Source organism: Leucopleurus acutus (genome assembly GCF_964270905.1).
Source record: "Leucopleurus acutus genome assembly, chromosome: 9".
Classification (NCBI taxonomy): Eukaryota; Metazoa; Chordata; class Mammalia; order Artiodactyla; family Delphinidae; genus Leucopleurus; species Leucopleurus acutus.
In genome coordinates, this window is record NC_139144.1 from 82,576,396 (window position 1) to 82,589,922 (window position 13,527).

The window sequence follows — 13,527 nt, forward strand, 5'->3', positions numbered from 1 at the left end:
CCTGAGGCTGCTGGGAGGTGTTTCCCTTTCTCTTCTTTGTTCTCACAGCTCCCGGGGCTCAGCTTTGGATTTGGACCCGCCTCTGCATGTAGGTCACTGGAGGGCGTCTGTTCTTCTCTCAGACAGGACGGGGTTAAAGGAGCAGCTGATTCGGGGGCTCTGGCTCACTCAGGCCGTAAAAGAGGGAGGGGTACGGATGCGGGGCAAGTCTGAGGCGGCAGAGGCCGGTGTGACGTTGCACCAGCCTGAGGTGCGCCGTGCGTTCTCCCGGGGAAGTTGTCCCTGGATCCCGGGACCCTGGCAGTGGCGGGCCGCACAGGCTCCCCGGGAGGGGAGGTGTGGATAGTGACCTGTGCTCGCACACAGGCTTCTTGGTGGCAGCAGCAGCAGCCTTAGCGTCTCATGCCCGTCTCTGGGGTCCGCACTGGTAGCCGTGGCTCACGCCGTCTCTGGAGCTCATTTAGTTGGTGCTCTGCCTTCTGTGGCCACACAGGGAAGGAATCCACTCTCCTTGTGCACCCAAAACAATGGTCTCTGGGCTCTTGGGCAAGTCCAGACTTTTCCCGGACTCCCTCCTGGCTAGCCGTGGTGCACTAACCCCCTGCAGGCTGTGTTCACGCTGCCAACCCCAGTCCTCTCCCTGCGATCCGACCGAAGCCAGAGCCTCAGCTCCCATCCCCGCCCGCCCCGGCAGGGGAGCAGACAAGCCTCTCGGGCTGCTGAGCGCCAGTCGGCACCGATCCTCTGTGCGGGAATCTCTTCACTTTGCCCCCCGCACCCCTGCTGCTGCGCTCTCCTCCGTGGCTCTGAAGCTTCCCCGCTCCGCCCCCCGCAGTCTCCGCCCACGAAGGGGCTTCCTAGTGTGTGGAAACCTTTCCTCCTTCACAGCTCCCTCCCACTGGTACAGGTCCCGTCCCTATTCTTTTGTCTCTGTTTTTTCTTTTGCCCTACCCAGGTACGTGGGGAGTTTCTTACCTTTTGGGAGGTCTGAGGTCTTCTGCCAGCGTTCAGTAGGTGTTCTGTAGGAGTTGTTCCACATGTAGATGTATTTTTGATGTATTTATGGGGAGGAAGTTGATCTCCACATCTTACTCCTCTGCCATCTTGAAGGTCCCTAGGTTTTATTTTTAAATGCAAATTTCTGCGTGCCAGAAATCCCTTTAAATGCTAGTATCACTTTAGGTGCTAATAAATTCTAGTATTGTCAGATTTTGAGTCTCAAATATTTTGTTGGTTCTAGGAATATTACTAATCAACTATTATATGCCAGGAACTTCTAGGCACTGGGTAAATAGCAGTGAACAAATAAAACTCCCTGTTTCTAAGGAGCTCATTTTTCTTTAGGAAAGCGAAACAGTATGAAACAGTAAAACGATGTCAGATGGATAAGTGCAATAGAGAAAATTAAGTCAGGGGTGGGGAATGAAGCATGATGGGGTAGAGTGGTCTTTACATGATCAGGGGAGGCCTTCCCATAAGGTTGGGAAGGCCTAACCTTATATGTTACAGAGGATCGGGGGGCGAGGTGGGGGGAGGTGGGAAACAAGGAACCTGGAAGAGTTCAACAATGTCCAGACTAAAGTAACAACATCAAGTTACAAAGTCCATGAAGGGAGAGACTGCCTGGTACGCAAACAAGGGGACCAGTGGAGAGGAGTGGGAAGAAAAATGTAATAGTAAAATATGTCAGAGAGGTAGCAAGGAAATGGCTCGCGTTGGGTGGTGAAGGCCATGGTAAGCTCACTGGGTGACATTAGAGAGCACTGGGAAATGATGGTATTGGCCTTACGTTTCAATCAATCAGTCCGGCTGCTGTATGCAGAATATTCCATGTGCAGAAATTGTGGAAGCAGAAAGGCCAGTTGGGGAGATATGGCTGTAGTCAAGGCAGAAGATGGTTGCATGGCCAGCATGGTAGCAGAGGAGGTGCTAAGTAGTAGTCAGACTCTGGATGAACTTTAAAGAGCGATCTATGATGATTTTTCAAGTGGATTGGCTGTGGGCTGTTAATGAAAGAGAGGAATCAAGATGAGTAGATCTCATGTTTGGGCAGTTAGCGCTTAGTAACTCTGGTGTAGATAAAATACTCTCCCAGCAAATTCCCAGTTGGGCACCAGTGTGAAGCTTGTTTTACTTATGACTAAAGCAATACCTTCCCTGGACCACTGAAGGTGAAATACTGGAGCATATTATCTTCCTAAGGACTGAGATTCATTAAAACCCATATTCTTCCTGACATGAAACATTGAATACAAGACATCTCTTTTATTTCATTACCTGCAACTAGAAAAGAAAAAGGTAAAAAGAGCTCATTTTCTCAGTGATATTTGCATCTGAAGGGAATTGATTTTTTTTCTCCTGTGGTAATTCATTAATGCTTCTAATAATTCTTGAATATGCATAGGTATTTGAAACACTTTAATCACAAATAACAAAACAAACCAAAAAAAGTGCCTCATATAAAAGCCAAAAGGTGGATAGCCAATGGGAAATTCCCTGCTTTATTTCTTCCATTTGCAGAGCTTACCTCTCTCACCATTTTGGATCAAGTTTCAAGTACTATTAATTCAAAACTTGTTGTTTCACATTTTTAAAAATCCACCTTGTCTTAAAATTGAGACTAATAAAAGGTTTGTATCTAATAACATCATTCTTGTTATTTAATAAGAACTACGTAACCTGTTGCATCTTCATGTAGAAGTATTGTTCAAAACCTGTAGTAGCCCATAGGTTAGGAATTGCTCTTCTCTTTATTTAGCTCCTGTCTTCTTGCCCTAATTCTAAAGGTTGTGTCCCATGTCTGTCTTTTATTATAAACCACATCCAACTCTTTCTGGATAGACACAGTATGAATTATAAATGAATGTATGAGCTGACTTTTAAGTGCCTATTCTGTACTCTGTATTCTTTATCTTAACCTCCATTTAAGCTTTGATCATTGTGCAGAAATATTTGTTAATGATTCCAAAATTTAAGGGCAAGTTTATCATTCGAGAACCCCATCTAATGGGGAATAAGCACATAGGACTTCCTATCCAACCCCATAAAACCACAACCATGCCTATCTATCACAAGCAATATTTTCATCTGACTTCAACAACTGTGATTTTTAAATGTTACCTTTCCTATGAACTCTAACGGCAGCTTGGGACAGAAAATCATTTATGAGGTAGCTAAACTTGGCAAGAGAAGATCTAGAAGGACTTTGCCCTCTAAGGGAGGACAAAAATCTGCTGAGGAATAGAGTTATATGTAAAGACAAATCGGCTTTTATCTGGGAGTTCATATTTCACAGAAGGGAAAAATGATTCTGAAGGTACAGGAAAAAAAAAAATAAAGGTATATACCAGGGCTTCAGGGTTGTATATGAAAAGGTACCTGTTTAGAAACTGCAACAATATTTGATGGAATATTTTATTAATAGAGATAAGGCTTCAATAAACACATGCTCCACATCTTCAAAGTATTGTGAATAGATGAAATAAAAGAAACTTTCACACAAGTTGCAAATGTCTTTCTTTGGCAGTTGTGGACGAGGTTGTCAGGTAAATTCCAACATAGTGCCCTGCAAAGTGAACTCAAAGCAGAGAACAAACGCGCGCACACACACATGCACATAAATACAAATGTGACTTTGTGGCCTAGATTTCAAGGGGAAAAAAATAGACATTCATCAGGATGTTGTTATGGTCTAAAAATAGCAGAGGCGTCTCTGAACTATCCACGTTGCACCAATCAGCACATCTGAGGGAGCATCAGGACACTGATGCATTATCCTTATCATTGTAATTGATGCCTAATAGTTCTCTACCCGTCAAATGCAGCCCTGAATGGAAGGGCCATTAATCTCCATGTAAGATGATCATCGCTTTGAAAGCCTAAGTGATCTCAAACTTTCTAACAGCTTAAATCACAACGCTGCAGGGAAAAATAATACACAGGGCTACTGATTCATTTCCTGACTGCCAAAAGATATGATCTCACATACCTGAGCATGCTGGTGAGTTCCGATACTATTTCCAAGTACCCGAGGGAAGAGAAGAAAGATCACTCTGCCCAGATTTTACAAGCTGTCTAGTTCCCCTCTTTCTAGAGTGGGTGGGAGGCTTTGCCACTATCCGGAGACACTGAGGGACCAGCAGAGGAAGAAGTTTTTTTATTTCACCTAAAATGATGTTCTAGAACTTGAGTGTGACTCATCGTATCGTTCATAGAACCTGAATTTCCTAATGAAAAGCACTACAGGAGGCGTTTTCCTTTTTTATATTAACATAATTCTTTTCACAATGAGTTCTTTAAAGCATAAAAGAATATTTCAAGACAGCTATGTCACAGCAGCGTCCTAACCTGTATTAGGAAGTCTGGACAGACTTTCAAGATTCCGATCACTTGAAAAACTCCAGGAGATATAGTGAAACCAGGTCCCAGGGGCTCCAGATTTATTTAAAGGGAAAATACACCAGATAAAATACAAACTGGGTAATAAAAATAATATTATGAATAACTATAAGGTAATAAAGTCAACAACAGAATACATTCTATAAAAATATGAAATTCCAAAATTGGCATAAGAAGAACACTTAGACCCCAAACCACTACAAAAATAGAAAATGAAATGATAGGAGAATTCCCCACTAAAAAGTGACTTATGCTGAATGATTACAAACAAGTTTCTCTATGTGTACTGACATAAAAAACCAAAATCCACTCTACGAAGTGACAGAGGCAAGTTGCAAAATATATTCATAGCATAATGCTATTTAAAAAAATGTATATATACACATACTTACATGTTCTCCGGGAAAACAGTCTGGAAAATTATACACCAAATTGTTAAAAGTGGTTTCCTCTGGGGTACTAGTTAAAGCACGAATTAGTTCAACCTTATATACTTTATGCTGTTTCAAATTCTTACAAGTACATATCACTTTCATTAAACAAAAATTCTAGATGAAAACAAAACTTGATGAAATGCATGGTCAAAATTCAAAATACTGAAAATAATCAGAAGAATGTAGCATTTTCCCCAGATACCAATGAAAGCTTCCACAGAGTATAGAAGAGATTGGCTGGATTGAGAGTCACAATTAGTGACAAATGCATGCTTTGACTTCAGAAACAAAAGAACAGTCAGCTGGGGAACAGGCAGGAGAAAGATTTTGGCCCATTCCTGTGTGTGCAAGTAGCTTGGGTACAGGATCTACAGATTTGAAAACCGGGCAGCCAGTATTGTGTGGAGACTGCTTTCCCAGGTAGTCAACGATGTATTCAGCTCCTTCTGTTCCATCAACACCGGCCTTTCTCTATTTATTTAGAAACAACACCCAATGTGCAACATGACCAGGGTAAAACGAAATGGGGAATGATGCACTCCTTCCCGGCAGGTGTAGTTCCCTCAAATAAAGCAGTATGAGGTGGCCACAGAAAGAGCCTGTGAGCACTTTTCATTATCACATCTAGATAAAGAGGAATCGGCTGCCTCAGATTTTCTAAGACATGCGCTCTCTTCCTCATACAGAACAGCATGGGGGCCTCAAGAGAATCCAGTAGTGTCTGAAACGACGGATGCTGCGGAGACTGGAGACTGAGGAAGAAGCTGTACGCATACTACATTCTTAAATTTGTGCAATTTAAAATCGGACAGGAAGATTCTACCAATATTCACAGACTACAAAGGGGACAGGGCTCAAAATTGGGCACGATGAACTATCATCTAGTTGTTGCTACAGAAATGGAACTCCCCTTACACTTGGGTTCCCGATTAGGGTAAGGCACATACATCACCACTGGATAAACACTAGGGGCTGACAAACGCTTCTTGTTCAAAACTGAAAAGTTAAAAACAAAAATGATGACAATGTAGGGGTTTACTAAACAAAACAAAAGGTAAAGAGAAATCGTGAAAATTCATAGTTTTACTTTATTTACTGGCAGACAGCACAGGCTGACACGTGTGGCACTCCCTGCACCTCTGACCCTCACTCTCCTAGACTGGGTGCTTCCCGAAGGAAGTGAAATGAAAATGCCTCTCTCACTTTTGTGTCCCTAGCATACCACCAATACCAAAATTTTCTTAAAACATTTCTTAAAAGTTTTTCCTTGAATATGTTTTGAACCAAGAGTGTACATCTCCAAAACAGCAGCATCAGTCTCTTTCATTGTCTTGAACAAGCTGATAATTCAGCGATGGGGCAGATGGGTAGTTAGGTCTGGAGATGTGCTAATATACTCAGGAATTTGAATTTAGAATTATTGTGAGCAGAGAAAATCAGATATTCAATCTTTTTGGCCAGTAAGGTGTGAAAAGCCTTTTGGTTCTATCTGTGATATTACTTCAGATATTTAAGGGAGAATTCACTTGCAGAAAACCCCGTACCAGCTTTTGCTCCAGAGGCCTGAAGTGGCTAACAGTGCAGCCCCTGAGCAGAGACTACCTGAATTCAAGTGCTGACTGGCATTTAATAATTGTATGCATTTGGTCAAGTCAGCTTATCAGTGAAACCTTAGTTTTCTTATCAGGATGATGGGTTGTTTTGAAACTAAAATACATGTTAAGGGCTTACTTAGTATTGTACCTGGTGTGTAGACAGTCCTAAATATCTGCTATATTGACACACTTGCTTTGATTCTTCACCTCAAATCATGCCTCAGCTCAACATAGGGCAAATAAACGAAACAGTTGAAATGTGTACATTTATTTATTCTTCACTAATATTGAACTAGGCAGATCTGTATCTCTCAGTCTTCAGGAAATAACATACATATATCTTTACATATATATAAATATACAGAAGCATTTGTATAAAACTGAATATTCATGATTTTAAATTTGACAAATATCATCAGGTAAAAAGCAGACTATCATACTGAGTTAATTTCTCATTCAATGTTCAACCTGAAATTTAAGTATATTTTACATAAGACCCTAACAAAAAGGGTAACATACCTAAGTCACTAACATTGCAGATCTGACCACTTGATTAGGTTGAGGAGGAATGGAATCACTTCTAATATCATGTAGAGAAACAAGCAATCAAAGCACATAATTCAGGTCTGAAAAAATGGATTTATCCTCAATTGGTCAAAGTCAGCACCCAAAGAAAGCAATTCTGCTACTTCCACTTAAAGCAAATCACTCTTTTCAAGCACACTGTAGCCCACTCAGACAAGCACTTCTTCAAGGAGTACTTGTTCAAGCAGATCCCTTTGCATGAAAACAAAACAGATCAAATCCTTGTGCTCAGTAAGAGTGGAAGATTTAAGGTAAGGACATTTCCTAATCCCATATACATGCTAAAATCATCCAAATTGCTGATATAAAAATCAGGGCAGAAAAAGCAGCTCAACCAGGCATGATGGATGGCAGAGAAATCAGTGGCTGATACATGGAAAAACCAATAGGGAGAGTGACTTCTAGGGTAGGGTAACAAAATAGCTTCTCCGAAAGGAGGAGAGTAAAGAGTAAATGAAAACACAGTCCTTATTTATTCGATGTCTCTCTTTTATATCCTTCACAGCCATCATACTGAATATTTTGAGCAACAGGAACATTTTTAACTTATAAGAGGGCATTAAGATAACACAATGCCTATCTGTCAAAAAATTTTTAAATACTGGTTAAAATGGAAAACTACAGAGCTAAAATCTCTTATGTCTTTTATAGCAATCGCATAGAAAATAGTAATGTCTTCCAAAATTATAGCATTTTACCTATGGTAAGTTGAATGTCAAAATTAGATAAGATCTTCTGCAACTGTGGTGTCAAAAATCTGATAGCAAATTTGCTGCTCTGCTCCACTTGTGACATTATATGACTTGATGAAGCATTCCAACCATGGATATGCATCTACAAATCAAAAAAAGAAATGCTATTTAACCATCAAAACTAAACAGATAACTCTGAAATATGTATCTAAGCATAATGCTTAGCTAGTAAAATCAACATATTTAATTTAGCTTGAAAAGTAAATAAATACACTCACCACATTTACCATTATCTGCTCTTCCAAATACACACTGGATTCATGTTATTGTTTTGTAGCAATTCTGACTAATTTGAATTTTTCCCCAACAACAGGAAAAAGTCATTAAATGTGGGGTTTTTCAAAATATTTGATAGCAAAGGTAGTAATCTACGTCATTCCCAACTTTTATTCTTTTTTTTCTGCTTATCACTTACTGATCTGCCTGTTTTGTTTTTCTTGGTTGACTGCAAAGAAACCAGGTCGCCCTTATATCTGTCTAGTTGAAATTCCCGTCAGGTACCAGGTGTTGTGTCCAGGCAATGTTGGCAGCCAAGCTTTGGTCATGACCACAGTAAATCTGTTTATAACTTCTCGAACAGTCTGTTAACATTTCTTGAAGTTTGAATTTGAAAGACATTTAATATAGTCCTCACTATTGGCAAGGGTCAAGCAAGACAGGCACTCTCCTACACTGCTGGTAGAACCATAAACAGGTAAAATGCTCTTGAAAAGCAATCTGGCCGTATGTAGCAAAAGCCTATCAGGCCTATGCTTTTTCATATGGCAGTTTTTTTTTTTTTTTTTGCGGTACGCGGGCCTTTCACTGTTGTGGCCTCTCCCGCTGCGGAGCACAGGCTCCGGACACACAGGTTCAGCGGCCATGGCTCACGGGCCCAGCCGCTCTGCGGCATGTGGGATCCTCCCGGACCAGGGCACGAACTCGTGTTTGCTGCATCGGCAGGCGGACTCTCAACCACTGCGCCACCAGGGAAGCCCCGATATGGCAGTTTTATTTGCAGAAATTTATCCAAAAGAATCCAAGCAGCCAACAAAAATAAAAGCTGACATCATATAAAAGTATGTAAGTTAGACTTAGTTATGGATGTACAAAAACTATCTTTTTGGAATTGTTATAAAATGCAAAGACTGACCAGGGGAAAATAAAACCTGACTTAAAATAACCTATAAACGTTAAACTGACAACAGCTAGATCTGCAGGTGGTAAAATTTGTTACTGATGAAAAATTGTTAGAAGTCAAGTTATCTTAAAATGACTTAGATCTGCAAGTTTCAATGCAAAGAGAAATAATGGCCACAAAAGGAAAAATCAGTGGCAGTAGGTGTAATCAATACAATTTGACCTGAAGACTGGTTGATGAATCAAATGTTACACAGAAAACAACTAAAGCTGACAAAAATATTTAGTAAAATAAAAACTTGTAAAATCTGAAACTAGTTAATATTGAATAGACAATTTATCAATGAATTAAACAGGCTAAATGAGTTTGTTATAGGAAATGTTTCCTGTCAAAATTTCATCCTTGTTGGTTTAATTTCAACTGTTTGTATGCATAAGCATCATATCAAATGTGCTTGTGATCAAAATTGCCTCTCCCTTATTATATCAATATTTCAAACTATTTTAAAAAACTTTTTTCATTTCAGGAATTATGATTCATACCTATTTTATCCCTGCCACTATCTTCATCAGTAGGTAGATCATACAGTATAAACAATCACTTAGTAATTTATTTGGATTCAGATTTCAAAGTTTTTAATACCTCTAAAAGTCCATAGCTTAGCCATATGCTAGGTATTATTTCAAGGAAAAGAATGAATGGATTGTTAAATATTACTGCCTACCAATTTTTAATCCTGGAGGACAAAACATATCCATGATCATATCCATAATTTGCTGAAGGCCATCTTTGATTAGGACTTCTGATGCTGGAATCTGGAAAAATTTTTCCTTAAGAAAAATATGAAGACACAAGGAAATGATCTTTATCTTCTTCAGAAGCTATAATCAATACAAAATTATTTGAATATTATCTAATTAAAATAATCTCGACTATTTCACCATATCAATAACGTAGAATTCATAAACTAGAGTGCTAGTCTAAACTCTAAAATCTGATTTACTACTTTAATCTAAAAACAGCTATGATACATATATATAAAATCAAGTTAAACCACTCTGACTTAATGATAAGAATGATTAGAATACAGTGAGGCTTACTATTCTCTTGATAGCATATGTATTGAGCACCTACAATGTCTAAGTGTTAAGTTTAAAAGAGTTTAATATATAGTATATATTTATTTAATTTTTTTTTCTCCTCTCCTATTTATAAGTTCCAGGAGGGAAAGGAGTTTGCTTGTTTCACTCATTGCTATATCCCCATCACAAAGAGTAGCACTTGGCATACAGTAAGTGCTCATTAAATACTTATTTAATAAATGGATAAATAATTTATTTAGGCAGGAGAAAAACTGTCCTCAACCTTAACCCAGATTTTTTCCAATGTGTGTAGTAAAAAATTTAACCTCATTGGCTTTTGCCCTCGGTTTCTGAGAGGTAATCTAAGCCCTTGGAATGTCATGCCTCATAGGAGTATTCTTTTTCGCCTGGAGACCCTGGGTCACTCTAACATTGTGATTTAGGGTGGGCAGTTTGGAGCATGTGGTTTTAACTTGACCACTGGAGGGGCTGAAGATTGAGATCAGTCACATGGGCAGCCAACCATGACTACATGATGAAGCTCCAAAAAAAACTCTGGACACTAAGGCTCAGTTGCACTTCCCTGGTTGGCAATACCTCACGAGTACTGTTACATATCATTTCCAGGAAAGTAACACTGTCCACTACTCCATGGGAAGAGAACAAACGGAAGCTCCATGTTAGAAACTTTCCTGGACTCTGCCCTATGCACCTCTTCCCTTGAGGATTTTAACCTATATCCTTTAGCTGTAAGAAATTGTTAACAGTGAGCATAATAGCTTTCAATAAGTTCTGTGAGTCCTTCTAGCAAATTATCAAAACTAAGGGTGCTCTTGGGGACCTCTGAACTTTCAACTGGTGACAGAAGTAAGGGTGGTCTTGGGAACCTCCAAACATGGTACTGTCAGAAATGAAGGTGGTCTTGTGGACAGCTACCTAGCTTCACACATAACTATCTCCCTAACAGAGTAATTTCATTCTCTCTAATACGAAATGTGGAGGCTTAAAAAGCCCAGTGAAATGCTAATAGATAATGCCTGAGGGGGTGGCCATACCTCTGCCTTTGGCTCCTGGAATAGAACTTCCTCAATTTTTCATTATTCACATATTAAGATTTACAGTGTCAAATCAAAAGAGAGATAAATACATAGACAATTTAAGATTTATGTGCTTGTCTTTTATTTATTTTTCAGAGTTGCCTTAAATCTCCTCAGTAACAAAGTATGCATGAATAAATATATTAAAATTTTAAAAAGTACTATTTTTTAATTAGAAGTATCTTCACTACCTCTATTACTTACAGAATCCATGAGGTAAGCTTCCAGTACTCCTGTTCCATCGTCAAGAGTAAATGTCATCACAAACACATGTTGGAGAGGTACAATACCCAGTACTAATGAAGGAAAAAAGTTGAAACCATATGAATCTCCTATGCCTTAATCAAAGTAAAGAAAAAATTGTTTTATGATATTAGATACCTGTTAGTCTTGTTTACTAAAATAACTCAAGAGATTAAAAAAACTTATCCCTTTCTGTTCTCTAATACCAATATATTAAGCTAATTTTAGAAGGGTAATTTTGGAACATTACACTACACCTGTATAGGGATAATGACTCATGAGCAATAGTATCTTTTTTAAATTAAATATCAATACAGCATTATCTTTAAAATGAGTTGATCTTGATAAAAAACATAAAAACCAATTCATGAAAGGCAATTCAGAAAAGCATACAGTTCGATAGTTAGGATTTTTTTAACATGTCTCTCTCCTTTGTATTTTAAGCATAGGGATCGATTATTTTTTAAGAGATATCATCTGGTTGAATGATGTGAGAACCTGAGATTTCATAATTTGGTAAGATGAGGAAAAAGGAAGAAATTAAAGAGATGCTAAATCAGGAAAATTTACAGGTTAAAATGAACATCTTACTTTGTGTCTGGAAATGGAAGACATTCAATATGCTTATATAATGGAATATTGTCTTCCATTTGTGGAATCCATATTCAGTAATAAAGGGAGCAACTAAAACAAATAAATTAGGGCATACAGACATGAGAGAAATTGCTAATACAGAGGAATTGATTTTTAAGATTCAGAAGTTCTCGATAGGCATAAACTGTGAGCTAAAACCAAGAAGGATGAACATAAAACCTACCCCGAGGGACCATATAAGCAAACAAAAAACTACATTTAGTACAGGATGAGGAGACCAAGCCTGAAGCACATAGTAAGAAGCTCATGCAAAAGTAACCTGGAATTTCACTGGACCACAAACAAAATATTAGTTAGCAGTATTATATAGCTGGATTAAAAGAGAAAGGAAACAAAACCAAGTATACAAATAAATATCTACAGAATAAAATTTTCAGGCAAGTAGGAGCAGTATCCAGTCTTAGGTAAATAAAGGTTTTCTTCATATTCTGAATTGGCCAACACCTGCAGCTCTATTTCTAGCTTTGAGGACCAAACTTTGAGAAGAGCATTAGTAAAATGGAATGTTTACTGAAGAGGAGAAATAACATAGTAAGGAATGTGGGAAAGTACCAAAGGAAGTGAGGGTACCTGCTTGGAGAAATAAAGACTCAATGAAAACTTGACAGATTATCTTCAAATGTACAGTTTGTTGACTTTATAGAAGAGGGAACAGATGTACTTTAATTCTAGTACACAGAATGTGGCCCATGTTAAAATTACAGGTAAGCAGATTTTGCCTCACTGTTAAGTACTGCACCTAAAAAGTAAGATATGTTACCTTGCAATGTGATGAGTCCCCAGTCACTGAAGAGTTTTAAGCCAAGGCTGGATGACCACAGTTAATAACGTGATATAAAAAGATTCTTGTTGCTCCAGCTAAAGACTTGTATTGGGTAAAAAGTTGTAATAGCTATCTCTACAACTCTTTTCAATCCCAAGATACTATAAACTGGAGAGATTATTCACAAGTTGTATTTATGATTACTAAATTATTAAAATGTAATAATTGAAAAACATTGGCAGATGCTTGAAAGTAAGTTTTCAATTATTTTAAACATTTATACTTTTATTATGACCACTGTGAATGGTTATACTTAAGGACAATTAAACTTTAGTTCAGCCTTTGCTCTGGTTTTACAATATCCACAAATACTGAAATATTCTCAGTGAGATCACGTTATACAAAGACAGTTACAATGACAGGACACAGAAACTTAGCTTACCTTCTGCCACAGAAGAAGGAATCCATGATGTTTTATCAACCAGGGAATTCAGATTCTGTATTGGTCTCAAACTAGAACACTGTTTACATCTAAATTAATAAAAGAAAAAAATGATTTATTATAAGTAATTATTACAACTCATTTAATTATTATAACATTTCTGTCATTCAAGCATGCAGTTTAAAAAGTATATTATTAAACAAAAGAGCACTGCACTTCCTGTATTGTAATGTGCATATTACAAACAGAATTACTAAAAAAAATAAGCTTCTTACAATAGAAGCAAACTAAAAAGATAGTACAGTTCAGAATAAACAACTCTAAGTTGACAATGAGAGAGGTTCCAGGTGCAGATTGTTAAT

The 13,527-nt window shown here is 38.2% G+C and overlaps 1 protein-coding gene across 4 annotated transcripts in view; it reads right to left on the reverse strand.

The window, feature by feature from the left end:
- Positions 1-3,716: 3,716 nt before the first annotated feature.
- Positions 3,717-13,527, reverse strand: part of POT1 (protection of telomeres 1) — an 81,708-nt gene continuing 71,897 nt past the window's right edge. For 2 of the 4 annotated variants that reach the window (XM_082846792.1, XM_082846795.1), the window contains 4 exons: positions 13,166-13,254; positions 11,268-11,359; positions 9,609-9,714; positions 6,376-7,846 (listed from right to left, as the gene is read on the reverse strand). In XM_082846792.1, the coding sequence (XP_082702918.1) occupies positions 7,734-7,846; positions 9,609-9,714; positions 11,268-11,359; positions 13,166-13,254 (400 nt within the window). In that variant the 3' untranslated portion in view covers positions 6,376-7,733. Of the gene's footprint in view, positions 4,128-6,375; positions 7,847-9,608; positions 9,715-11,267; positions 11,360-13,165; positions 13,255-13,527 lie in introns of those variants that run through there. The other 2 variants (XM_082846794.1, XM_082846793.1) reach the window with 2 other exon arrangements.